The sequence below is a fragment of the Pollachius pollachius genome (genome assembly GCF_949987615.1).
Source record: "Pollachius pollachius genome assembly, chromosome: 20".
NCBI classification, from domain to species: domain Eukaryota; kingdom Metazoa; phylum Chordata; class Actinopteri; order Gadiformes; family Gadidae; genus Pollachius; species Pollachius pollachius.
The window spans coordinates 13,415,064-13,442,831 of NC_136953.1; the positions used below are offsets into that span (position 1 = coordinate 13,415,064).

The 27,768-nt window shown below is 47.6% G+C and overlaps 1 protein-coding gene across 1 annotated transcript; it reads left to right on the forward strand.

The window, feature by feature from the left end:
• Positions 1-550: 550 nt before the first annotated feature.
• Positions 551-16,365, forward strand: trmt44 (tRNA methyltransferase 44 homolog). The gene is made up of 11 exons (XM_079757894.1): positions 551-1,111; positions 1,204-1,321; positions 1,829-2,048; positions 2,745-2,813; positions 3,421-3,528; positions 3,942-4,013; positions 4,953-5,059; positions 6,286-6,469; positions 8,594-9,047; positions 14,949-15,065; positions 15,865-16,365. The coding sequence occupies exons 1-11, from the start codon at positions 772-774 to the stop codon at positions 16,104-16,106; spliced, it is 2,031 nt and encodes a 676-aa protein (XP_079614020.1). The 5' UTR covers positions 551-771; the 3' UTR covers positions 16,107-16,365.
• The last annotated feature ends 11,403 nt before the right edge of the window (positions 16,366-27,768 follow it).

Here is a 27,768-nt window from a genome sequence, read left to right on the forward strand (position 1 = left end):
GCCCCAATTGACGGTTCGATTGGTTTTGACAGTTGACTATTAAAGATATGATGATTAAATATGATGTGTACTTTCTATTAGAGTAGTTAAAAATATACTATTTTCGGGAGATATTTTGACAAGTGCCCCGGGGGGAACAGTGTGGTTTGTTTCTCTCTACATATCGTCTCGGGTTAGGAGTGTTTAGGCTGCCATGTGGGCTAGGGAGTGTACTTATTAGTGTCATGTTTTGTGTTGGCGAGAAACCCTGGGGGGTTTAGTGTGACAAGGTGTGTGTATCATTGGGGAGAAACCGGCAGCAGCATCTGCACATGCAACCTTAGACCTGCATCACTCCTAGAGAAAAGATCGTTTCTTACCGTTTATGAGGTTCTAAAATGCAATCCATGTCAAATGCATCCAGATACAAGATGATCAATAACATTAATAAACGGTATGTTTCACTTTGTATGTGTGTGCAGTAGTGCAGTGTGTGCGCAGTAGCACCATCTACTGGCCATAAGTGAGAATCGCTTGTTGTTGACGTCATCGCATGGCGACAGCATCTCATCAGCTGGTCCGACTTCCTCAGAATCGTGCCGTTTCTATTGCATTCGCCTCATAAACAGTGTCGTATCCAACGACGGAAAGCATAAATCGACCCTCAGCGGTTTGTGAAACCACGGTCCTGAAGGTCCATAGGGAATAAACATGCAGCCAGTGGTCCATAGATGAAGCTCGTCCTCATCCTCACATGCTGCTGATGGTCGTGTGTTTACATGTGTTGTCGACATGACTAAACTCCACGAGGTCAAGTTTCCAGCCGAGTGCAAATATCTCCCCGATGGCTTCTGGTCCGCCGTGGACGTGTGGATCAAGAAGCCCCACGTAGTAAACAAACGCCTGTGCGGAGCCACGGAGACCCCGTCAGAGGAGGTGGGCACTGAGAACCTGGGGGTGCTGCTGGACCCCAAGTCGACAGACTCCCATGATGTGCTGTCCTTCTTGACCAGGGGGCAGTCCACCGCACTGGCGCACGACCAGGAGAACACCTGGACGTTCAGTGTGCGGACGTTTATCCCCAAAGTAAACTGCTATGGATCCACTTCACATAAAGAGTTTGTGCTGAAAGGTGAGAGTGGGATTCCAGCTGGTGTTCTTGTTGATATCCGCTTATTGTTATCATCTGGGGGTCATTCCTGTGTGTTGTTCCTTTTCCTTTAGACTTTGATAGACTTCAGGTGACGTTCGTTCCCTTCGAAGAGGATGCGTCGGGGGAAGTGTGTCAGAAGATTGGCAACGTTTATCAGATCAGTCTGGTCCAAAGGGACAACGAAGAATGGTAAGACTCGGTAGCCCTGTGTTCAGTCATTTGTGATAGATCCAAATAATAGCACTGAATCGTCACGCAAGACAGTCGGCAAATAACATGTACAATCAAAACCACAATGTATAAATAACTAAGGTGCCGCATGTTTAGGTAGAACGGTGTATGTATAGGCCTTTTATAACAGGGCTGATACAGTAGGGGTGAACATGGGTGTATCTTGTGACGCTTAATTAACTTGATGAGCTAAACCCGTTTGCCCCTGCTACTGTGACAAAGGCCCTTAAAAGGTTGATTGAAAACACTCATCCTCTGGATGAGCTTCGTCTGGTTCACAACTCCTCCTCCTCCCCCTCTTCCTCCTCCTCCCCCTGTTCCTCCTCCTCCATCACCTCCTCCTCCCTCATCACCTCCACCTCCTGTTTCATCATCTTCTCCTCCTCCTCCTTAATCTCTCAATCACCTCCTACTCCTCCCTCTCCCTCCTCCTCTCCATCACCGCCTCCCCCCCCCCCCCCCCAGGTTCCTGGAGCTGCGGGTACTGGCGGCGGCGGACTGGGCCTGTGACGGGGTGGCCTACCCCAGGCTGGTGTGGCTGTCTTCCACCCTGCTGCCGAGGCTCCTCCGCTGGGCGGCGGAGCCCGCGGCCAGCCAGTTCAAGAGCACCCTGTCGCTGCTGCCCGTGGATAAGTACGGCCGCGTGTACCAGCAGCTTAAGGAGAAGTACCGCGCCATGGTCAAGGTGGGACGGGGGGGGGGGGGGAGGCCTTGTGTTGTTGGACCTTGTGTTGTTTTGAGTGTGTGAATCTGATGTTGTTGTAGGGCAGCTCGATTATGGAAAGAAAATCCTAATCGTGATTGTTTTGGTTATTATTGAAGTCTTTATTAAGCATGACTCTCCCAAAAAACATAATATAAAAAAATATAATATAATACAAGAAAAATATACAAAATGGTCAAAAAGAAAATTTTCTAATCTAAATTAATGTAAAGATATGTATCCAGTTCTAGAAAACATTTAATCAAAAAAAAAAAGAAAATTCGATTATATTAGTTTTGTGATCGTTTGACGCTAAAATTGAAATTGAGATAAAAATTTGATTAATCGCCCAGCCCTATTTTGTTGTTTACTTTTTTGGGGATATTGGTTTTTAATAACTTATGAATAGGTTGGTGGATGCATGGATGGATTGGTTGTGGAATCATATCTACGTTGTTTTTTTATGTGCTGTAGGATTTTTGGGATGAAGCTGAACTAGTTGTAACTCCCCTTGACTGGTACTGATTGCATTACTTTATAATTTTAAGGTATCTAAATGTAGGTATAAAACAAGATTCAAATAACTAAGCTGTTCACTTGAATGCATTTTCTATTTGATGGATTGATGGATGGATGGTAAATGATATGTGCTCACAGACAATATTTTATATCCTATAGGTCTGGCCTGAAGTGACGGATCCAGAGAAGTTTGTCTATGAGGATGTTGCAATTGCTACGTATCTGTTGGTGAGTGTTTCCTCTGGTCATTTATGCTGTAAAAGCATCTTACTCAAGCGTTACCTGCCATGCTCGTCATCACATCAGACACTAGTTGAGGCATGTGCTGCAGTGTTTCCACCGTAGCGTTCCCACTACTATGGCCGGGCAGCACTGTCTGCTGTCTATTTAAAAACAGCCTAGATTTCGTACAGCAGTATTTATTAAACAATGGTTCGGGATCCAGTTGGAGTTGGGTCTTGTAGATGTAGAACCCTCAGGAAACTCACGATTCTTTCTGTGTCTGTGGTCATGGACACACTGAAATGGTCTTTTGTGCCCCGAGATGAGAATGTTTTCGGAGGTTGTATTCATTCCTTGTCGTTCTAGAAGGTTCTCGGGGGTTGTATTCATTCCTTGTCGTTCTAGAAGGTTCTCGGAGGTTGTATTCATTCCTTGTCGTTCTAGAAGGTTCTCGGAGGTTGTATTCATTCCTTGTCGTTGTAGAAGGTTTTCGGAGGTTGTATTCATTCCTTGTCGTTCTAGAAGGTTTTCGGAGGTTGTATTCATTCCTTGTCGTTCTAGAAGGTTCTCGGAGGTTGTATTCATTCCTTGTCGTTCTCCCTCCGCTGCCCAGGTTCTCTGGGGCGAGGAGCGGGCAGAGAGAGGCGTGACGGAGAAGCAGTCGTTTGTGGACCTGGGCTGTGGCAACGGCCTGCTGGTGCACATACTGTCCAACGAAGGGGTTAGTCCCATCAGAGTCATACACACACTCCAATGAAGGAGGGAGTCACGCAAGCACACATGGTCAAGGAGTCGGTCCATCAGAGTGACACACACACCCACACTCCGATGAAGGAGTGAGTTCCATCAGAGGGACACACACACACTCCGATGAAGGAGTTAGTTCCATCAGAGATATACACGGAGATACAGGGAAATAAGCAAACAATAATTTAGACCTAACCACAAAATGTGAGTTATTAAGTCACTGAATGTGTTATAAAAGATTAATAAATGTGTAAACTTTTACAGGCTTTTCTTTTAACGGTAGAATATGTTTAACGGTGGATTTCCAATCGTCGACATCCTTGCATTTGAGAGGTGGATTCTAAAACTATCCCCCCACCTGCCATGCCACGCCCTTCTGTGTTGCAGCACCCGGGGAAAGGCATTGACGTGCGCAGGAGGAAGATCTGGGACATGTACGGACCTCAGACCTGCCTGGAGGTAGGTACCCGCTCAGACACATACCAGACCGTCGGACCGCTTGAGACACTCCTATTGAAAGGAGACTTATTATACCACCAGGTGTGAGTGTCATTAGCCTTACAAGCCGTTTCGAAAATCTAGGTGGACACGCCCACTAGTGATGTCATATGGGGCAGATTTTCGAAACGGCTTGTAAGGCTAATCACACTCACACCTTGTGGTAGAATGTGTCTCCTTTAAATAGTTTAACATACAAACACACCACGGTTATGATGAGCAAATATCTGATCCCTTGTGTATATTGAAACATTTAAATGGTGGATCCAATGTTATTATTATAATTATACTCTTTTTTGTGTATTATTTTTGTTATGAAGGCTTATATATTGTACTAAGTGGTCTCAGTTAACTGGGTTATCTAAGATCCGATGTATTCTCCCGACGGGAACAGTCCTTTGCACGCCCCTTGAGGTCAACAGGTTCTGCTCAAAGGTCAACCCCCTAACCTTTTCTTTAAGAGCCATAATCCCTTCAATAAAAAAAAGTCAAGCCAAATCAATTTCATTTGTGTAGCCCTAAATCCCCCTAAGCCTAGCTCCCCCGAAGGGGCAAAAACAACACCTCTCTTAATCAACAAGGTAGAAAGGCTGAGCAGGGATGCAGAGTGGGGGGGCCCAATCTAACCAGGGATGGTTAGGGGTGCAACGGGTGCCGTTGTTAGCATCCATAATAGTGGCATCACAAGACAGCATTTCAAGTGCAGTTTTAAAAATGGGGAATGAGTTTCGTGCGCGCTGGTGACAAGCACGTGTCCTCCGCCATTTGTTTCAAAGTGTTTCCGAATCCCATTAGGCCCGGGGTCTCCTCATCTCAGGGGGGGGGGGGGGGGGGGGGGGGCGATGTCATCATAAGGGGACCCTTGTCATTTATTTTTGGTGGTGGCCTGGTCTATTTCAGGAAAAGGCAATCACTCCCGGAGAGGGCTTCTTATTCCCGGCCACTGATTGGCTGATTGGGAACCACTCAGACGAGCTCACGCCCTGGATCCCCGTGATGGCAGCCAGGCAAGTCATCAGCGGGGCCCCTCAATCATCAGCGCTCAGATGCAAATCCTGGAATTACATTTGTGTGTGTGTGTGTGTGTGTGTGTGTGTGTGTGTGTGTGTGTGTGTGTGTGTGTGTGTGTGTGTGTGTGTGTGTGAGAGTTAAAAGGAGGGGGGTTGTGTTTGGGACTTTGTGTGTGGGAGAGAGATGGAGCATTTTTTTTACCATCTTTCACCTTAAATATATAATTCAAAACGGCCACTTGGTGGCGATATGGAGCCTTAAAAAGGTAGCGTTTTCTGTGTTTTTTTATCGAAAGATCAAAAGATAAGATGCTAAGTTATTTCTTGGCTGATATAACAAAGCTCTATTCTAATCTCTTTTTTCTATTGTATTCAAAGCTCTATTTTGCAACCCACAGATTGTTTGGGGAAATGGGAATACAGTAACAAGAGCCAAGCCCGCACATTGCATATGTTCAGTCGTTATGGATTTAAAGTAACCTCAATATGCTATTGTTTTGGCATATTGGCATATATATGGCATATTTCCAGCTTCCATTCGTTCTTATACTTTCACATTCGACAAGGGATGAATGGAGACAGAGAGAGAGAGACAGAGATAGAGAGAGGGACACAGAGAGATAGAGGGAGAGGGAGATAGAGAGAGAGGGACACAGAGATAGACTGACAGAGGGAGAGAGAGAGAGAGGGACACAGAGATAGACTGACAGAGGGAGAGAGAGAGAGAGAGGGACACAGAGATAGACTGACAGAGGGAGAAGGCGAGAGAGAGAGAGAGAGAGGGACACAGAGAGATAGACTGACAGAGGGAGAGAGCGAGAGAGAGAGAGGGACACAGAGATAGACTGACAGAGGGAGAGAGCGAGAGAGAGCGAGAGAGGGACACAGAGAGATAGGCTGACAGAGGGAGAGAGCAAGAGGCGAGAGCGCTCCTCTCTTCTGAATTCCAAGTGGTTGATGTGCCCGTACGAGCACGCTCGGTGATGAATCATGTCGCGTCCAACACGGTCGAGCAGGGGAGATGCTGATGAGCATTTCACACTAGTTTGGTGTAGAAGTGTGTAGTATTTAAATTTCACAAATATTACACTTGTTTGTACGTATTGTGTAAAAAAAACGACAATACAATAACATGGAACGTGCACATATTCCAATGAAAATGTACCGTTTAAATGGCGAACATAAACGGCGCTAGCCGCTCATTTTGTGGTTGTTGGCTCCAGGTCGTCGTTCGCGTGCTGCTACTTCGTGCTGCCCTGCTGCTTCTTCGACTTCTACGGAAAATTCCAGCGGCGGCGGTGCGGGACGTCCCAGTACAAGGAGTACATCGACTACATCGCCGAGGTCAGCCGGGCCAGCGGCTTCCACACGGACGAGGACTGCCTGAGGATCCCCTCTACCAAGCGGGTACGGCACAGGAAGTCACGCACAGCCGCTTCCTGTTGACACGCCGGAGTGTCTGCTAGTTTGCCTGTTTTATCAGTGTGGTTCAAGGAATGCTTACATTTACGTTTTATGGCATTTAGCATTTAGAGGTTTTATCTAAAGCGACTTACAATAAGTACTTTTGTCAGAAGAAAGATAAACAATATTTTGTTGTTGGCACAGTAAGGATGTTCATAAAAACGGGTGCCAAGCAATTCATCAACACCAAACTAAACTTCTTTCCTTTTGCGGTAATGTTAATTAATATATAATATTAATTAATAATATTAATACTGTTTTATTAGCATTCAGCATCGATATTGTAACTGTAATGGACTAGATGCAAGAGGCTGAAGAGGGCTTTAATTTCTGGCCAAAGCTTCAGTGAATGGCCATTTGTCATTTTTGTTTTTGGAGGTACACTACTAATTACCCAATACTATTAACACTTTAGTCATTAACATTACGAAGAGTCGTTTGGCAGACGCTTTTATCCTAGAGCCTCCTCCAAATAATCACAGTATACAATCTCAATTGGGCTAACTACGAAAAGAGATAAAGAACTGGATGTTGTAGCCTGTTTGGGCAAAAACTGGAAAATGTGCATTAAAATGCATAGCAGTACATAAGGTATGTTGTTATCATATTCTTGGTAGTGCAACAAAGTAGAGAGCACACATCAAAGAGCTTTTTAGATTCCACACTATTTTCCACACTTCTAAAGGTACGACCCTGTAAAGTTCATCGTCCACGGCCAGCGCTGGATAATCACAAAGCGTCCAAAGTGCATTTTGCGGGCGCTTTCATGAGAATATACAACAGACTCTGACTCCACACAACCAGAGTGGGTGGGAGGTGCTTTCTGCACCGCGTGGTTCAGCTCTGTGGCCAAAACTACACCCCAACCCAGTACACATGTAAACATAAAAACGTTAGACATTCATCTGGACTACACACTCATACAAACAAAAGGGAACAAGAGACGAACACGTTGGCGTGGACAGTCAGTGCTAGGGAGTGTTTGGTTCGTCTGAGGTGACTCAGTTGTTGTTCACCAATGCATCTTTTAAGAACACGTACTTGTGAGCCGTTTTGCGTTGCCTGCCAAACGGGGTGCAGGCATTGGGTATCGAACCCAGCACCTTTTAGCTGGGAGTCGAACCTCTTTGCTCTCTTGATTTCCTTTCTCTATCCACATTTCTCCTCGACTTTTAAGTACATGCCTTTGCAGTGTGCAGCTAAATCATTGTTTGTTTGGATTCAGATACTCGACCGGCTGTGTAATGGGTTGCATGTGTGCGTGAATGTTTTCGGTTTTAGTTGGTCAACTTTGAAATAAGATCGGAGACTAGAAATTGTTGTATGGATAAACACATTTGGGTCTACAGCACCGACCTAATTACCAACAGACCATTTGCATACCGATAAAAACAAGACTTTGGTTGTGCCCCAAAAATAAATACCAACGAAGGCTAAAAATACAAAGTAGAATTTGTTTTTTATTTCCTGTTCTTGTTCTGTTTTGTTCTCTTCCCAGCTGCTGATAACAGTTCTTTGATACGGGAACAGCTGTTAAGTCTCTTAACCCCCTCTTGCAGCACATCCTAACCTCATTCTAGGCTGGATTACATCCCATAATAAAGTAGAGTAGCAGCTTCACATTGTCCCCCAAGGGACATTGGTTTTACCGGCCCCATGGGGATTTTAAGCCATGGCACGCACTTCATTTCTTGTGACATGTGTCCTTGATTCTTGATGTCGCGTCTAAACCTAAAGAATTACAGACACATGTACACAGTCTACGGCAGGGGATCCCACCTGAGAGACGCCAGGTGTTGTATGCGAAATCCCATACAATCGATTCAAGAAATCATCACAAATCAAAATCAACTCATTACATTCAAATCTCAATTTGCCGCTTTTACCTGGGAGAACCAACTGAGGTTTGAACGCAATGAGTCGATTTAGAGTTGCGACTGATTTTTGTTGACGACGTAAAATTCTGTGAACAGGATTTAGCCAAGTGGCCCTCTCCTCCAAACCGTTCCTCCCGCCCCACCCCCCCTCCTCCCGCCAAGCGCTCAGCCTCCTCTCCCCCACCTTCAGGTGTGCCTGGTGGGGAAGTCCCGGAGCTACGCCCCCTGTGACGGGGACCAGGCGGAGGAGCGCAGGGCGAGCTACATCCAGAGCCGTCGCTCCAGCTCCGGACCCGGTCCCGGTTCGGTCGCCCGGCCCCCGCCGCCGAGCGCCGCGGACGGAGACGGCGGTGACAACGGCGGCGGCGGCGAGGGCGCGGTTGATGGCGAACACAGCAGCGGCGGCGGTGGCGGCGGCTGCCACGATAACGGGGACCCGGAGCCAGCCGGGCCCCCCGGGAACGACTGGGGAGCCGGGTTCCAGCCGCGGGAGAGGGTGGAGAAGGTGCGGAACTGCGCGGCGCTGCCCCGGGACTTTGTGGACGGCGTGGTGCTGCGCGTGGCCAAGGCTCTGCTGGGATTGGCCGAGGACGGCGGCCCGCCCACTCCCACGCCCGCCGCTGACGTCGTCTGGAACCCGGGAGGTAGGACGAGCCGTGCTGTGTTTGGAGCGCCAAAATAGAAACCTGTTTGGGGGGGGGGGGGGGGGGGGGGGTTCTTAATTGATTTAAAGGGGCGGTGACGACTTTAAAGCACGTTCAAAATCTTCTAAACGTTATACATCTTGTAGGATCTTAGATATGTGTGGATGTGTAGAGCTCCGTCTGGACGGCAGTTGATGCTGCTGTTGATGGCCGCGACTGAGCCAGGGTTGAGCTCCCTGGACACTTGTAACGCCACGCTGTGTGGCACATTTCTAACAGCATCGCTCATTATAATGAACACACACGACGAAGGCACTACCGTTATAAAAAGTAGCACCAAGTTCGCCTGGGTCGTAACCATGGGAATAAAACCTCCCCTCTCCTTCCTAGAATTCGGATCCCATAATGCTTTTTTTTTTTAATGATCTCAAAGTGTTTAAATTCGGGGTTCACTTACACCACGATCCTCATTTATGTTTCACTTATTTTACCGAGATCAGACCGTGTGGGTGTCATGTGATCTACCTGGAGGGCATCTGTTGAGTGAATTGGCTGATCCCGTGTTGTCGTCACGGTAATCTCTGGGTATCGTGGGTTCATCTGGACAGCCAGATGGATCAGTGATTAGGGTCAGTAGACCAGTCCCTCTTTCTCTTTTCTTCTCCTCTCTCATCTTCCCTCTCTCTTTCTACATGTCTCTCTCTCCCTTCTCCCCCACACAGGCTCAGAATCAATTGAATTACAGAATGATAACGATTCCCTCCACTCAATCTCGCCATTTACCGGAAAAATATATCATGTCGCAACGATATTAAATCTCCCAGCCCCCCTCTTCATTACCCCCCCCCAGAATGAGCAGGCTCTTGGCATGGTTCTGGTGTCGTGGCCCGACCCCACTTTGAACCCCCTCAGTCCCTCCCCCCCATCCCAACCGACACAGACACCACCGCCAAAACGAGCAGAAAGCTCAGTTAAACACCACGTACACACTCTTATCGTCACTAATGGTGGACGAGATAAGGAGATGGAGGTTTGATTTAAACGGTTTAGAGAGAGAGACGCACCGTAAGATTTGAAGAGAGACTGGGAGTTGAGCCGTAAGAATTGAAGGGACAGAGTGAGACAGACATACTGAGAGAGAGAGACGATGTACAATTCGAAGGAGAGACTGAGCCTCAGAATGGAAGAGAGGGAGAGGTCGTAAGATTTGAAGACCGAGCGTCCGACTAAGAATTAAGAGAGAGAGAGAGCGAGAGAGAGAGAGACTGTAATTGTGAAGAGACCGTGGGGAGGGATGAGAGTTACTATAATAATTGAAGAGAGAGGGAGAGGGGGCGAGATGACTAGATGAATAATGCACCATGCTGGATGATTTATGCATGAGTATGCGTTTGTATCAAGGTATTTGAACCTCAAAGCAGCCTCCTGCCCCATATATTAAGCTACGGTAAACTGAGGCAACCTCGTTGATTGGATTGCTGCCATCTTTTCAAACCTAGGCACAATTCTTGGTATACTTTTAATGTTGATTTAAAGGTGCCGTTTTTTTTTTATTGTCAACTTGCGGACCGAATTGGCAGAAACCGAATGTCATAGTCAGACATACGATCAAACCCTGAACTGCCGGCTGCTCTGTTCACCTCCAGAAACATTAGGCTCACATCACCCGGCTCTGACTCCCTGCTACCGTTTATGTTTTGCTGAAGGCAGGGAAGCAGCTAAACGCACGATAAAGCAGTCGTAATAAGAGCAGAGGTCAGCCGTAAAGCTACCAAGTGGAGGGAATGCGGTGGTTGATTACCAACATGAACAATACTCGCATGACTACAGAGAGCTTATGAGCATTTTATCAGCACATGTATGAACGCATGTATCTGTTATACAGATGTTCTAATTTTTTATTATTGCCGTTCAAAATTGAGCATTCGGATGCACATTATAAAGAACATTATTGAAATATCAATACAACATAAAGAACACCGAACATTTTAATTGTGACTTATCAGAATCCAGATTGGCGGTTTGCCAATAACTTATTTTTGACCTCTGTTAAGAAATCATCTCAAACTGTATTATTAGCATTACACTTTTCTGACGCGATGTAGACAGTTGTTTTTATGCTTTCAGTCTATTTATGGGATTAGTGGATATGATTCTGGGTTGATGGTCGAAGTTGCTACTAGTTGTAATCAAGGGAATGCTGTAATAAGGAGGACTTAAGTAACACCCAATAATGCTCCTAACAAGGTTTTACTGCAAGGAAATCGTTTCTGGCAGGAGCTGTTCTGATTCATCTGTAGTTCAATGATCATATTCAACAGAATAACAAGGTTCCTCGTGACTCATAACCGATATACACTCCAACATGTCCAATACCCTCGTCCTACGCAAGACATTGTACTTATATTCCACTTAAAAAATATTATTATTCCTTCTCCAATAGGTTTTTCTTTCACTCTCTCAGCAAAAACATCACCTTAACAAACGCATATCGACCCCCCACCCCCCACCTCCATTATGTGTCCCCAGTCTTGCCATTGTTGCAGTTTGTCTTTCACATTAATAAAATGCGTTGGGCTTCCCTCCGGCTTTGGTTGCACAAAGCAGTAGTCATTTATAATGGGTCTCTGGCTGGGTTTTATACCCCTGCTCCCATTTCCCCATTAATCCACATTAACATTGTGTGGCGGTAAAGGGCAGGCTCTTAGCAGAGTATTGATATTATATCCGCGGCCTGCAAGAGCCCTGGCGTCTGGGCTTTAAGACTTCCCGTCTGCCCTCTGTTAAACACCGTGGAAACTGCCTGCCATTGCAGTAGCGTTGCTTCACCAGTGGTGGTGCTGTTTCTTCTGTTTGATTTTCTTAGTCGTTGGTTGGATTCGACCATGAGAAAACGCTGTTGCTGTCTCATAATAGTTGACGTCCTGTGTCCTTGGTGTTTTGTGTCTTTTTTTTATAAGCATTTATTACGTGATAACTGAGGAGGTAAGCCAAACAAAAACCCAGGGAAACTGTGTGTTCAGACCGGCAGTAGAGAAGAACGAGGCAGAAGAGTTCAGCTCAGATCAAGCCGATAGAAAAGGAAGGCTTGAATCACATTGCGGTGTCCTCTCAAAGAGTTTGGATGTCTACCCAACATCAACACATTATGGGGTTGTTAAGCAAGTTGTTATCAAGGGAATTGTAATCAAAACACACATTCTTGGTTTCCCAGACTCAGTGAATGCCAGGGAAAATAGCCATATCTGCGATGCTATTTTGTGTCTGCAGTTTTCCCATCCTTTTCACGGCCTTGCGGCCAATCACAGTCAGACGAGTCCTCGTTCAAACTGTGTCTCGTGTGTTTGTTGGGCGACGGGATTGGAGTGTGGGAGGAATCCCTCGATCAGGCGCCCTCCTGATGTGTCCGACGCGGGGAAGGCTTTGTTATTTGCATGAAAGGAAAAGGTCGACCGGGAATGAATTCCCTCACGGTCCGGAGGGGTTAACGGCGGAGCGGGGAAAAGGGCAGACCGGGAACGTTGAATTCCCCCCCAATATTTAACCCCGACGGCCGGCTCTTTCAGAGAGGGAACTCTGGGCGTATCAGGGCTGCAGAAACAGGCCTGATGCATCAGTCCAGTATTCCCATGGGGGGGGGGGACACTTCATAAGCCATGTGACCCTCACGGGTGCTGAATGGGGGTGGAGATATGGGGGGGAGGGGCGGTGGTCTTCTGGACTGGAACTATCCTCTCTATAGTATGGTGACCTTTTGTGACATATCAGCCGCTGCCAGTGGTGTTATTGGACTAAAGAGGATGACACACACACACACACACACACACACACCCCTACTACTACTATAGGCTAAAACTACTGTAGCCTATGATAAAATATATAGACACATACTCAATATCACTTCGCCGTGTGAATTTGAACCCTTAATAGAAACAATTCAATAGCATGGTAAAAAACAATGTCAATAAAACAATATTGTGTGACCGTGGTAAACTCATGATAAACCACTCGATGAATCATCATACATCGACACCCTGTAAACCTATAGCACCTTTTCAGTGGTTATAGACGAACCTCATCTCATATTCGCTGTCTGTCTGGTCTCTCTGTGGTTCTTTTCTATTTTTTTGAAATGGACAAAGCGCCACTCTGAGGGGAGAGAGCGAGAGAGGGAGCGAGCGAGAGAGGGAGCGAGAGAGGGCGGTAAAGAGAGAGAGCGGTAGAGAGAGAGAGAGCGAGCGAGAGAGAGAGGCTGAGAGGTGGAGAGAGAGAGAGAGGTTCCACCAGTGTGGGCGTGATATCAATAATTAAGTCAACGAGCTGCAGCTGTACCGCGGCAGACTCCCCTGGCTCTCTGCCTCCAGGAATGCCTCCTGCCCTGCGTGTCCGCCCGTCTGTCTGTCCGTCCGGCCCTCTCCAACTTTGAAAACGCTTTTCAAACGCGTGCGCCAGACTTCAGACTCTATTAGAGAGACTAGCAAAAGAGTCCCAGAGGGAACGGGCGGTTTAGACGGAAACCTTAAGTGGAATGTTTTTTTGTTTTTTTTGGCCCCTAGTTTATTGAATACCTTTTGAAAGCAAGGCAGCGCAGGGGGAAGTACTTCACAAAGAGTTTGACAAAAGAATATCAGAGACATTTACATTCCAGGGCGTTTAGCAGACGCTTTTTATCCAAAAGAGACTCATCCTTTCATGCACACTCATTCACACGCTGACGGCGGAGTCAACCACGCAAGGTGACAGCCAGCTCATCAGGAGCAGTAAAAGCTCAGTGATGGTTGTACGTCGACGCAACGCAAGGGGGTTTATGGAACCATTACGTCCTTAAACCTCACTAAAACCTGACGCAGAACCAAAACAGGTTCACGACTGCGTCGAAGCGTCTGCGTGGTAATTGCGTTGCGTCGACGTGGGACCATAACTGAGCCTCCAGGATGAGAGGTCTTGCTCAGGGAATCCCCGAACTAGCAACCTTCCACTCACAAGTCAACCCCGCTCTGCCTCCTGAGCTAAGCCAACCCCTAGACAGTAACTGGTAATGCAGACGTATATATCGGAAGTCACTCCCGCTCGTTCTGTGAGAGAGAACATCTCTACCGCAACGTTAGATTCTCAGAAAGGATCGGTTCACGCAACGCATTGACCACGCAGACGCTCCGACGCAGTTGTAAACCTTTAAGGTTCCGCGTCTGGTTTTAGTGAGCGGACCAATCACAGCCTTTGCGGCTCCGTAGCCTGGCTAACGCCAGACCACATCTCAATCTACATTGAGATGAGGTCTGGGAACCACACATTCATCTTCTCGTATTTGAGGCGTGGTTTACGATTGCCCTAACCCTAACCCTTGGGCGCTACGAATCATGTCTATCATATGAGTCTGTACGTAGCTCATAGCCAATCAAAGCCTGTTGGTAGCAGGGCAAAGACATCCTTCTTGGTAATGAAAGTGTTTAACGCCGAAAGTTGCTCTTTTTTCAAAATAAACGTGCGTTCTAAACTACTTAGAACACTATCTAAGGCTGCATCGAAAGGTAACGCGGCTGCTGCCATTTTGGATCCGTAAACGCTTCGGTGTGTCGCATAGACGTCAGCATCGTCTTGCCTTCCCTCCCCGTTCCGTGATCGGTTCCCTATCTCAGGCGAAAATCGGATCCATGGAATCCAGGCTGCCTAGCAGCATGGGTATACCCAGGCTAGCGGCTCCGTCGCCTCGACGGAAGGTTCCAATTTTTGGGAGGCGCACGTCAGGCCCTCGCGGTGGACGCAAGGAGGGTCCGCAAGGACGTAACGGGGCCCCTAACCCCTTTCGTTGCGTGAACGTGGGGCCATAATCAGCCCCTTTACCTGGGGTCTTTGGTCCGCTGGTTGCTAATCTGTGGGTCCTGTCTCCCTCGTCGTCAGAGAGCATGTCAGTGCGGGAGGTGGCTGAGCTTCTGGACCACGGCACCCTGCTGAGACTGAAGAGCGAGTGTGGGGGTCTCCAGACCCTCCTGAAGAACAACCACCAGGTCTTCAGAGGTACACCGCACGCACACGCACACCACCCTGACACAAGCCAGGGAGGGGGGGGGATTTCTATTATAGTTGTAGTAACAGGAGATCTGGGCAATGAATTTCACTATATATATGATTATACAATATCTGTATTATCTGTAGTTGGCATATGAGTTATGATGAGTTACGGTCATTCAAGTGATCCCAACTTTGATGTCGATTTCTGTTGGTCTTCTTCATTTGAACACTATTTGGTAAAGACGATCCTCTGCTGAGGGAAATGGTTTCAAAAGATGTTACTCAAAAATAATATATCAAGGTATTTGAATATCACGCAGCGCTTCAGTCCCTCGCCCGTTTGCTGCTATTCACAGCGACCCCAACCGCTCCATTATTCAACGTGGACCGCGCACTGCTTTTCAGATGCTAATACCGACAGCCAAGGCCATCACAATGAGTCATATTCGTAACTATTGTACATTTTGTTATGTTTAAGAATTATAAATGTGTGTTTGGAAAAGTCTTCTGTGAGGGGAACCCTATTCACATTCCTGTTCTTCTTCTTCTGCTTTTTCTTCTTCTTCTTCTTCTTCTCCGTCTCCTTCTCCTCCTCCTCCTCCTCATCATCCTCCTTTCTCTCTTTTCTCCTCCTCTTCTCTCTCTCTCTCTCTCTCTCTCTCTCTCTCTCTCTCTCTCTCTCTCTCTCTCTCTCTCTCTCTCTCTCTCGCTCTCGCTCTCTTCTCCTTTTTCTCTCTTTCTCTTACTCCTCCTTCTCTCTCTCCTCCTCCTCCTCCTCCTCCTCCTCCTCCTCCTCCTCCTCCAGTGGAAGGCGGGCAGGTCCACATCCGGGACTGGCGGGCGGGGTCCGAGGAGCGGGGCCGGGCGGAGTCTAAGCGCGGCCGGCCGGTAGCCAGCGGCGCTCTCAAGACACGCTCCTGCTGGTTCCACTCCCAACACCCTCAGGGCTGCCCCCTGGAGGCCGCTCAGTGCTGCTTCGCCCACGGACCCCAGGACCTGCGGCCCTCCACCAAACCACTGAAGAAGATGAAGTGGTCGGCGGTGTGATTTGCAGAGTTTTTTTTATTTTTTTAGGATTAGTTTCAAAAGACTCTAGGGTTCCTTTTGCGTTTTTTTTTTTTTTTTTTTTTAAATTTTGGTTGTATTTGATGCGTTTTTGTTTTGATGCGTCGGAGTGTGTGCAGATTCATCCGGAACCTTCCAAGGAACACGTTCAGTGAGGAGACCCTGACTTCGTTACCGTTGCACACATAAATAGTTTTTCAAATACTTTCCGCAATATGAAACGTCGGCTGCCTGGTGGCAACTCGCCAACTCCGTTTACGTTTTAAGCTTTTTTCTTTCTTAGAAATTATGGAATATACCGGCCACCCTTTATCCTCCCAAATCACCCTGTTGCTATGATGCAAGATAACAATTTGTTGAGCCAGATATGAAATAAAAAACAAACAACCTCCTGTTATATTTGTTCAACCTCCTTGAAACCTTCACAGTCCTTGTTTCAGCTGAATCACCTGCCATGTTCCCCTCACCGGGTAAACAGACCTCTTCCCCTGCCAGCGGAAACCTCTAGAACGTCTCCATGGTTACACCTGGAACCGCAAGAAAGCTGGGAGATTTCCCCGCTCGGAAGGCCGGTGTAGTACGAGGCATCGTTCACCTGAAAAGGGGCGGGGCTTCAGACAGACCAGAGCTGAACAGAATAAACGTCCTGACTTTTAAATATTTGCCGGCCACTGGCGCTCTTCGTTGTTTGTTTTCCCCCATGGTTCCGACGGGTTGAATATGGTCCATGCGTGCGCTGGGAGGGGAGCTGCTCACGTCAGAGACATGGTGGCTGTCTGGATCCCCTGTCCCCTTGGAAACACACAGCCGCGGCCCCGCAGGCTGATGAAGCCATGTGGGCTACGTCAACACACACCGTGTGTGTGTTTTTTGTGTTATTTTGTGGTACAGGACACACGATGCGACGTACACCCCCACACACACTCCTCCGTAATCAATCAGTGGGTTGTGATGAGGCTGTGTGATGATGTCATCTTCCTCTAGCCCCGCCCCCTCGCAAAGCCAACGCACACGTGATGGCTCCGTTACCTTTCCCGCAAAATTAATAAATTCACGGAAGACAAAAGGATCGGGTGTCCGTAACGATTTTAGGTTCAATCAGCCTCTCGCCTCACGTTTGGTCGGCCAGGCAACGGGGAGTCACCTCCACCATCTACGCACAGTAGCGCCAATCGTGACCTTTGACCTCTGCTCCCCCCCGCCTGCAACACTTCCGCATGGCGACTCCGAGAGAGCCTGGCTTGCAGGTTTGCTTCTCCACGCACGCACGCACTTACGCACACACACACACACGCACGCGCCAATTTTCATGGGGGGGCCAGACTGGGGCAGGTTGTTTAGTTGGAGGGGTACATTGAACCTGGGACGCTAAATATTTAGTTTAGTACCAAGTAACGTTATTCAAAAACACAATATACAATAAATGGCTTTTTGCCCGTTACAGCATTTGTTTCAGTAGCAAAGTATTAAGTCTCTCCTTCAGTTACAGCAATTGTGAATATTATACATTTGAAATGTTTCATTGGTTAAACCAATTGTCAATATTTCAACATTTTGGGTTTCCTTCACTGACATCAAACCTCTCAGTATCATACAGCACCAACAGCAATAAAGTCAGCATGATATATTATAAATCTCAAGTTCCACCTTGTGCGTCAGTGCCACACCATCGCAAGCAATCGACCCCCCCCGTCCGGACGGAGGTAAAAAGGTTTGGAGGGGGGGCCACTGGGGAGTACGAGCTCAGTTTTACGGGGGCAATGGCCCCTACTACCCCCCCCCCCCACCCAGAACCGCCCCTGGGAGCCGGGGATCGCGCTAGCATCCCTCCGGTTACCAGCCGGCCCGCTCTTAACTCCTGAGCCTCATGCCGCCTCGGTCATTGTGTTGTTTGAGCGGAAACTAGTCAGAACTGGTATTCTAATACTGTGTCTGGTCCAATGAGGTAACAATGTTAGCTTTTAGAGATATTAGATTAAATTAATTTACATCAATTCCTACACCCTTATAGTCCTCTCGGTGTTGGAGGATGCGTTCGAACCCCCCCCCCGACAAAAGTACACCGGGGTGTTACCAGGTTTTTCTACCGTCATGGCGGTTGACACATGTTGATGGTTTTTACGAGGTCGGCGCCACCATTACCGAAAATGCCCATTTTATCGGAAGTAGCTATTAGTGTCTGGTCGTTGTTGAATGGTCCAATAATGGCAGGGTAATGGGTAATTAGATGAAGAATAGAAGCGTTTCTCTGCTCGGGGCTGAAGGATTTTTAGGAAGTTTAGAAGAGACGGCATTCATCGTTTCATAAAAACGGAACGCAAATTGCTACGTGTTGTTCCTGTGGAGGCCGGTCCGAAAAACGAACAAAGACCTGCAACGTATGCCTTAATGGAAAAAACCCGGCACGGCGAGATTTGTTTACTTCCTCCCTCCCTCCCTTCCTCCCTCTCTCTCTTCTGGTTCTATTTTAAAACCCGAGGCTTGATCAATTTCTTCCCATTTAGACGGCGGGGGAAGACGAGGAGGAGGAAGATAACCTCGCTTCTCCTCTTTCTTCTCTCTTCCCGCCTTTCAGGTCTCTTTCACGCGCACGCACACACACACACACACACACACACACACACACACACACACACACACACACACACACACACACACACACACACAGACGCCTGGGTGCCAACAGGAGATAAGACCCCCATGGGGCCTGTCAGATTAACGGAGACCACCCTCCAGGCAGCCCGGTCCACCCCAGTCCATTTTACAGGTGAGCCCCCCCCCCCCCCCGGGCTTTATGGTTGGAGGGTCCCTGATCTCTCCGATGCATGGCTATGAGAGAGCTGGATTAGAGGGGGGGCAGCGGAGTGAAAGGGAGGGATAGGGGGGAGGGAGAGAGGGGGGGGGAGAGAGTGAGGTTGAGAGAGGGAGAGGTGGATGAGGGGAAAAGAGAGTAATGGACAGTGAGGGGAGAGTGAGTGAGTGAGAGGGAGAAGGGGCAGAGAGAGAGACAGTTAGGGGGAGAGATATGGAGAGCAAGTGGGGAGCGGTCTTTGGGTGGCTGTCACTTTGACCTTTTGACATTTTACCATTCTGTGAAACTCAAACACACACACACACACACACACACACACACACACACACACACACACACACACACACACACACACACACACAAAGGAAGAAAAACCGAAGCGAAAAAATGCTGTTATTTTCCATGTGCCTAATCAATATTCGGCTAGGGACTACGTCCACAAGTTACATTTTATTCCTATTTTTCTGTACAGATTTGATTGAACAACACAGGCGCAGTGTTCATCTCAGACCTCAGCGGCTTAACAGCAGATGTTAGCGCGCTGTGCTGGAGCATCTATTTAATCAGGTTAAATTGGCCCTCGTTTACCCGGGATCCAAGGAGGATTAAAAGGTGCCCTAATTGGAGAGGGGCTATTTATTGTTCCTCGGTCCCTTGAGGAGACCGGGCCGCTCTCCACTAACTGGGATCTGAAGATACATTAAGCTCTTTGTTTTACTCCTCGATCCCCCGGGGGCCGCGTGACTTTCATTATTTCACTCGTCTCTCACTCTTTCTTTCTTTCTTTCTTTCTTTCTTTCTTTCTTTCTTTCACTTACTCCCTCAATCACTCTCTTTCAATCATTCACTCGCTCACTCACTCACTCTTTTTCAACCAACCACTGATTGAGTGGTTGGTTGAAAAAGAGTGAGCGAGTGACTCAACCACTCACTCTCTTTCAACCACTCACTCACTCACTGTCTTTAAGACTCTCACTCACGCACTCACTCTTTTTCAACCAGCTACTCACTGACTCACTCTCTTTCAACCACTCACTGACTCACTCTCTTTCAACCACTCACTCATTCACCCTCTTTCAACCATTCACTCATTCACTAATAGAAAACTGCTCTTATATACTCATATGCATATTGAAGAGTGACAATAACCAATGTGATCAGATAACATCTCCTAATGTATTGATACTTGCTAACACACTGAATTAACAACCATGTGAGTAGCCACTACACTCTGCTTACCACGAACCGGACTAGGATATAACACCAGGGTGGAGGCCCCTTACACGGACATGATTTGAGATAAAAGATGTTATCAGTGAATCTGAATATTGCATCATAACACCTCATAAGCCTCTCACATCTTTATTTTTTTTTGAAGAGATTTTGTAACGCCGCATTTGGCCTACTCCGGCATATCACGAGGTGTAACACTACCAACTGCCAGGAAATGATCACATTTGACTACGGGGAAAGTTAACATTAAAATACTCTAGCTAAACATCTTAATTGTTCGGGCCATTATCCTGTGTGTGTCTGTCTGTGTCTGTTTGTGTGTCTGTTTGTGATTTCTAACAGAGCTGGGTCCCGGCAACCAAGGGAGCAAAAAGGGTCCACCATGACGACCGCACCTTTAATGCTCAACACTCGTGTTGTGTAATGTCATCCCCTGGAGAGTCTTGGGTTCCACATTAACCCAAGACGGCCTTTCACTGAGTCAGCATCAGCTATATCCTCCCAAACCAAAAGGGCTTTCAAAGTAGCCCGTGTGTGCACAGAGCTGACACAATTCTTGGGCAAATTTGCAATTTGCGAAACCGACACAACTTTGTTGTTTATTGAGATGAGAAAAAGATGATCAAAAATTTAACGGTTGTTTGTTTAGAAATGGAATCCGGTGTATCTCGGTTACTCATAACAACGATGGAACAACCCCTGACATCAGGAGGGAAGACAAAATATCAGACCCATGTAAAATAGCTCCTTCCAGATAGTCTCACGTTGAACAATGCTGTGCACTATAAATCCGGGAACAGTACCTTCACACCTCCTCCTTTTTCAACAAAGTATCTGAAATATTCAAAGGACCTGTCTTTGTGTGAGTGTGTGTGTGTGTGTGTGTGTGTGTGTGTGGATGATGTCCCAAACGTTGTTCGCTAGATGTGAAATATACCTGCATGAAATATGCAGGTGCTCCGGAGAGATAATACCCCGCTGTTTACAGCGTTAGTTAAAATGTGGAGGAGGGGAAGCTTCAAAGTGAAAGTGAAAGCACATCGTTTAGACAGGGCCTACGGAAGTCAAATGACTCATTGCCCTCCGTTTCCTATTGATTTGTTCTAGATGCACACATCTATATGTGAATACCTGTCGACTTCTCTGACATTATTACCATTATGTTAGGGATTGCACTCTTTTTTTTCTTGCAACATGCATAAATGCATAAAATCAAACGTAATGAAGCAAGATACGGTCCTAAAAATAATCCTGTAATGAAAATAGAAACCTTTGACATGGCTTTAATGTAAAGACGTTGTCGTTCCTGATGTAATAAATTCCAAGATGGACTGATTGACGTAACACGCAACACACCTGGTTGTGTTTAAACCATAATAATGTGAACACATAATCCAGTCACGTAATCACAATCGTAGATAACTTGTCATTCACTGTATATATATGTATGTATGTATGTATGTATGTATGTATGTATGTATGTATGTATGTATGTATGTATGTATGTTTGTGTATGTATATATATATAAGTTTTGCTGCCTTTAGCTTGAACTCCCTTTGTGGCACATCGTCCTCTGCTGCGGTGTGGTTTGGTATGCTTGTTATGCTGTGGAACCCAGTATGGTTCCACAGCCCCATACTGGGCGTTCCATGGAGTGCAGTATGGGCCCATATGCCCTGTGATACTTCACTGAATGCTTTGATGTACACGTGAGCTACTCTCTGACTGCCACCATACTGTACCCCACCCTACTCTCTCATTCCAAGTGCGCTTTCCGTTTCATCCTTTTTATTTCTTAATTTCTTCATATATATTTAATAAAACGACCCCTCGTCTCAAACCCCAACCCCGCCCTAGTTCTCCGTCCAGAGCATCCATGGAAACAGGTTGTGGGTCGATTGTTTTGAAGCAAACCCCTGATGGCAATCCAATCCCATTTTCCAATTGGCCGGTGATGCACTCTGCCTCCTTTAAAGGCTAGCCTAAGCCGCCCCACAGATGCGTGAGAGTGGGCGGTGCTGCTGGCAGCGGCGGCGGCGGATGGGCCCAAAATAGCATCCGCGGAGAAAGGGGATCAATCAACATCGCACCTTGTGCTTAATTAAAGATTAACGAGGACATTTTGCCAGGGCACCTCACACTCGCGATTGGTGGGTTTTTCATTTTTTTTATTCTTCAACCGACAAGCTTGGCTGATTAGGGTTACGTAACACGGATTAATACTGCATGGGGGATGGGGGGTGTTTGGGGGGGGCACTGAAAAAGTAATGACATCTTCCAGTGTTGAGGGGGAGGGCGATGGAGTGACACACTGGTAATATTCGCGAAACGTTGATTTCTGCCTCGCCCCCTGCTGGTTTGTTGTGGAAATGACGCGCCCTTCTCAACGCATCAAGTAATCGGCGTGGCGCGTGGAAAAGGTCAAACCGAGCTTTCCCATTTTGATGCTTGACCGCGCTGTAGGCCTGCCTCTGGTTGCCCTGGTGACGCAACATCGCCTTGTTTACACACTGCCCTGTTCCACTGTGTGCAAATCTGTCTTTGGGAATGCAACAGGCCTTCATCGCAGAGGTATATTAGTAGGGCTGAGAACCGATCAAGCTCATTGAGTCAATTATGAGTCTTAAGGCATGCCAGTGCCTTTAGACTGGGCGGCATGTGGCTCAGGAGGTAGAGCAGGTTGGCTGGTACCTGGAAAGGTTGCTGGTTCGATCCCCCGCTCCTCCTAGTTAAGTGTCGAGGTGTCCCTGAGCAAGACGCCTCACCCTAACTGCTGACGAGCTGGGTTGACACCGCCGTTGTTGTGTGAATGTGTGCATGAATAGGTGAATGTGAGGTGATATTTTAAAGCGCTACAGAAGCCACTAGTTAGAAAAGCGCTATATAAATGCACTCCATTTACTATTTACCGTTCAGAAGCAAAACCTTAACGTCCTGAGACACACCTGTGTTCGTCCCCACTGCTAAACCTCTTTGCTAAAAGCACGTGGGCTAAAATCAGTATCCCGGGGAATGTGGTGGCTTGGTGATGCGTACAGGGAGTCCTGCAACTGGTAGTGGAGCGCCGCGGCGCGGTCCACCCCTCGCCGTCACCACCACCCCCCTGCCGGTGATGAATAATTCATCCCAACATTACTAATTTTAGTCCTCAAACGCGGTCGTACATACATTACCCTGAAACGACCCTAGGCTCCGGGATGGGGGAAACGAGGCATGTCGATCACAACGGAGAAAGGGGGAGTGCGTGTGCGGTCGCGCTGGCTCGTCGCTCAGCGGGAACAGTCTTGTAGCGTCGCCGGCGGAGTGGGTTCAACCACAGGACGGAGGGCCCCTGACCTGGGCGGCAGGGAGCACAGCCTCCTGAGTGAGGGAGGAGACACGCGCCGAGCTCCAGCTGCGACACACAGTGTACGTCAGTTCCGTCGCTAAATGTTGTTTTTTTTCCCGCCAAACTTTAGCTTTTTCCCCCCAAACATTAGCTTCTGTTAGCAAACGTTGGCCTCTGTTGCCAACCATTAGTGTCTGTCGCTATACTTTAGCTTCGGTCGCTGAGCTTGTTAACAATATAGTTCACCTCGTTTATTTCCCCAAGTTTAATGTGAGAAGAAGCCTCCCATTGCTAGCATACTGACTTGTGATGTCAGTTATACATTCTTATATACCAAATCTCTGCTCTGGGAAATGGCACCAGCTAGCATAAAGGCGTGAGTAGCGCGGCACAGCGGCTAGGTGATTCAGCAGTTGGCGCTGCAGTGTTTGTGATTGCCATGGTTGGGCTACCCTGCCTCATCCTCTCAGCCTGTTACACAAGCGCCCCTCCGCCCTCCACTTAGAGTCCAGTGGCTGTAGAGAGGCTGGGGGGGGGGGGGGGGGGTAAACCTGGACGGGCACTGCATGTATTTTGGAGAAGGGTTTTTTAAAATATGAAAGCTCCGTTTTTAGGATGGAGGTTGAGGGCTTTCTGTTCCTCCTAAATGCCTAAATGGATAAAGTGATCAATTACGGTTTATTTCGATTTCTCTAGGTGCAGCTTATGTAATGAGTGAGTGGGAGAGGATGATGTTTATGAGGAAAGAAGGATTTGTAAAAATGCAGGTGAGACAGAAATTGAGGGGGAGAGTGTATTTGATGCAGGCGAACTGAGGCCAGTAAAACAAACCAGTAAAAATGATCATCGCTCTATTGTACCTCCAGCAAAACCCAAATTACTTGCAAATTACTTAAATGTCCCACATATCCAATTTGAGAAAATATGTATTTCCAATTTAGTAACTACAACTGAAGTGGCAGGCAGGCAGACCATATAACTCCACCGTTTCCCGAAATAAAAACCATTCTCCAAAACTCAAACCAGCCTCCACCTACCATTGAGCTGTCAATCATTTCATCACCGTCTTTGTGGACTTTGAACAAGATGAAATCCCCCAAAAATAAAACCATTTCACCTTCAACCATCAACTGATGAATAACGATTAAAGGTGACATATCATACCACCCGGTTAGAGTGTGATTAGCCTCTTCTGACATCACAAGTGGGCGTGTCCACCTAGATGTGTGCTGGATAGATCATTCTACCAGCCTACCCGGTGGACTGTAGAAAAAGTTGCTAATCTATCCGTCAGACATCTAGAGGAGGCATATTTTCAATACGGCTTGTAACGGCTAATCACACCCACACCTGGTGGTAGAATATGTCATCTTTAAGATTCAAAGCGCGTGGCGCCGGCGGAATCCCTCTCTGTCCCGCTCTCATGGTTTAACGGTAGAGGATGGTTAAAGAGGGTCATTAGGGAGTCTGATTTTTCGGTTGAAGATGACACGGACGGCTTCCAAAACCGAAACTAAAACTGAAACTTAAACTGAAAGTAAGCCATGATTGTATGCCCCACTTTCTGCAAGTCGTACTCCCAGCTTTGTGCTTCCCTTGCCAAAACAATGTCGACATGGGAGGTTTCTCCTTTACCCAAGGAGGTCTGTGTACCAACACGACAGACGGATGAAAGATACTGTATACTATAGATGTGTGATTGCTCTCGCTGCCCCCTTGTCAACATCACTTCCCAACATGTTAATGGATTCACCGTTGCATGTGTGGAACCCACCAGATACGAGCAGTGCTACTGCGACGCATGCTGGCGGCCAGCTCTGCCCTGACTCATCAAAGGCCTGCTGTCGGCAGATGATGATGAATGCTGTTTGTGTGTATGTGTACGGGTATCTGGATGTGTGTATGTATGTATGTATGTATGTATGTATGTGTTTGAATGTGTGTGTGTTTGCATGTGCATGTGTGCATGTGCGTTTTGTAGGATGTGCCAAGCGAGAGAAACATAGATATATATGTGCGTGCCGGGTCATTAATACAACAATAAGAGACCTCTCATCCGTGACCGCGAAGCTCCGCTCATCGGGTCAAAGCAATCTATTGCAGACTCTTAAAACCCATCAAAGCATTATTTATTCTCCTCCTCCTCCTCACCTCTCTGCTATCTCCCACTGTCACCTCCTTTTGGATCCCAGATGAAAAGGTGGTGGGTGGAGGTGGGGGATGGGGGATGGGGAACAAAGACCAGGCCTGAGGTAAGGCAGAGGACACACACACCTGCAGTGGATCACACCATTCAGCCAGTGGGTAAGATAAAGCTGTGGCCTTGCTAATGAGTGCAAGACTATTGTGTGTGTGTGTGTGTGTGTGTGTGTGTGTGTGTGTGTGTGTGTGTGTGTGTGTGTGTGTTTGTGCCAGGTGTCTCATCCTGTGTATGTTGAGTAGAGGGTGTCGGGTGGACCCCAACACGGGGGGGTCATGGGGGAGGGGGTCGTCTTCAGGAAGTGCCACCATTAGCAGAGGTGCTGTTGGACAGACGGTCGTAATGGTTCGAGACACCAGTTTGTTTGGAAACTCTGACCACTATACCGAAATTGATTCCTCCTGTTGCTTGGAGACCAAACGAAGTAGTGATGGCCCAGCGGTTTATTTGGCGCACCCAACCTTCACGGATCTTCCGTGATTCGGAAAAAAAAACACGGAAAAAAAATAAGGAATTTCCAATCGTCTTCTGGATGAGTGGCGGACTGAACGGTGCCCCGCGTATAAACCGGGGGTTGCTATGGGAACGTGACTCATGGGGGCGGCGCTGCTATACCTGTGTGTGTGTACGGTCTGTGTGTTTGTGTACGGTGTGTCTGTATCTATGTACGGTGTGTCTGGTGTGTGTATGGTGTGTGTGCGTGTGTGTGTACGATGTGTATGTGGCAGCTGCATGCTTCCAATGCAGGCCCTCTTCCTCACACGGCTTGTTTTCTCAAACCACTAACACCACCCCCACCACCCAGCCCTAACACCACCATGTCTCCATCAGGCCTTCCCATCACAACAGATGCTCCACGATCCACGTCCGAGAGGAAAACGCATTAACGGGCTGCTCTCCTTCCCTCTAACACCGGCCGTTTTGTAGATATTCACTGCTAGGGACGGTGCCTCTCTTTGTACATCTATGTGATATTCCTCTTACCATTTTTGCACGCATCCTAGTATTCGTCCCTCTATCTTTCCCCCTTCCATCTTTCACACTGCTTACATTATTGCGACACTTCTGAGTATAAAACACAGACGCAGGGCTCGGGTTGGTGGCGTCTGCGTTTTGTCACTGCAGAGGAGGAAGCTTTATGATCCGGAGCTCAAGGACGAGTCACAGAAGGCTCCTCTTGTCTGGTACACCCACTGCTCTAACCTTGTGAAATAAAAGGGTTTTGTTTCTCGCAGATCTGGAGCGAGAGGGACACCCCCCCCCCCATGGAGATGAAAGTAATGTCAAAATGAAGACTAATATTGTGGGAGGGATTTGACACTGATGGCGAGCATGTTGCAGATGTTTAGTCCCGTGGGATGGGCTCACTGGATTAGGAGTCTGTACCTGCGGGGCAGACTCTAACAGAATTTGCCACGGAAGTACTTTGACGGAGGTGATTGCGCTGGATGTGTACACGGGCAGACAATCGCTTTGGTTGAATCGGATCATGAAACACATTTGATAAGCCTTCGTCAGCACCTTCAGACACTGGGAAGGATTTGCCAGTTATCAACACTGTGGTTCTTTTCAGTTTTTGGTTGCATACATCCGGTTTTATGATAAGTTGGCCTTTATAATTCTTTGGTCGGCCTTCGATGGACTCAAAGCACAGACATCTCCGGAGTCCTTCAGAGGTTTGGTTTAAAGCGGATGAGATATTTTGGTTTATCTAATCACAGCCAACACAAAAGCACATGCACATGTTTTCTCGGGAAAAAAAACACTTGATACTTAAATAGCCCCTTCCACAGACACATGCACACACACACCACAGACACACACACACACACACACACACACACACACACCACAGACACACACCACAGACACACACACACACACACCACAGACACACACGCACACACACACACACACACAGCACACACGTTCGGAAGCCTGCAGCCCTTTGAAGAGGACAGGATTGACCTCGGTTTAGGATGTGGCCGGAGTCCAATCAAACAGACTGCACTGACACAGGGTATCATTCAACCCCCGCCCCAGTGTCCCCTCCCCCACGTCCCCCTCCCT

Coding starts and splice junctions, on each gene's coding strand:
- trmt44 (XM_079757894.1), top strand. CDS start 772: ATGACTAAACTCCACGAGGTCAAGTTTCCAGCCGAGTGCAAATATCTC. Junction 2,049..2,744: donor AGTACCGCGCCATGGTCAAG/GTGGGACGGGGG, acceptor TATATCCTATAG/GTCTGGCCTGAAGTGACGGA. Junction 3,529..3,941: donor ACATACTGTCCAACGAAGGG/GTTAGTCCCATC, acceptor TCTGTGTTGCAG/CACCCGGGGAAAGGCATTGA.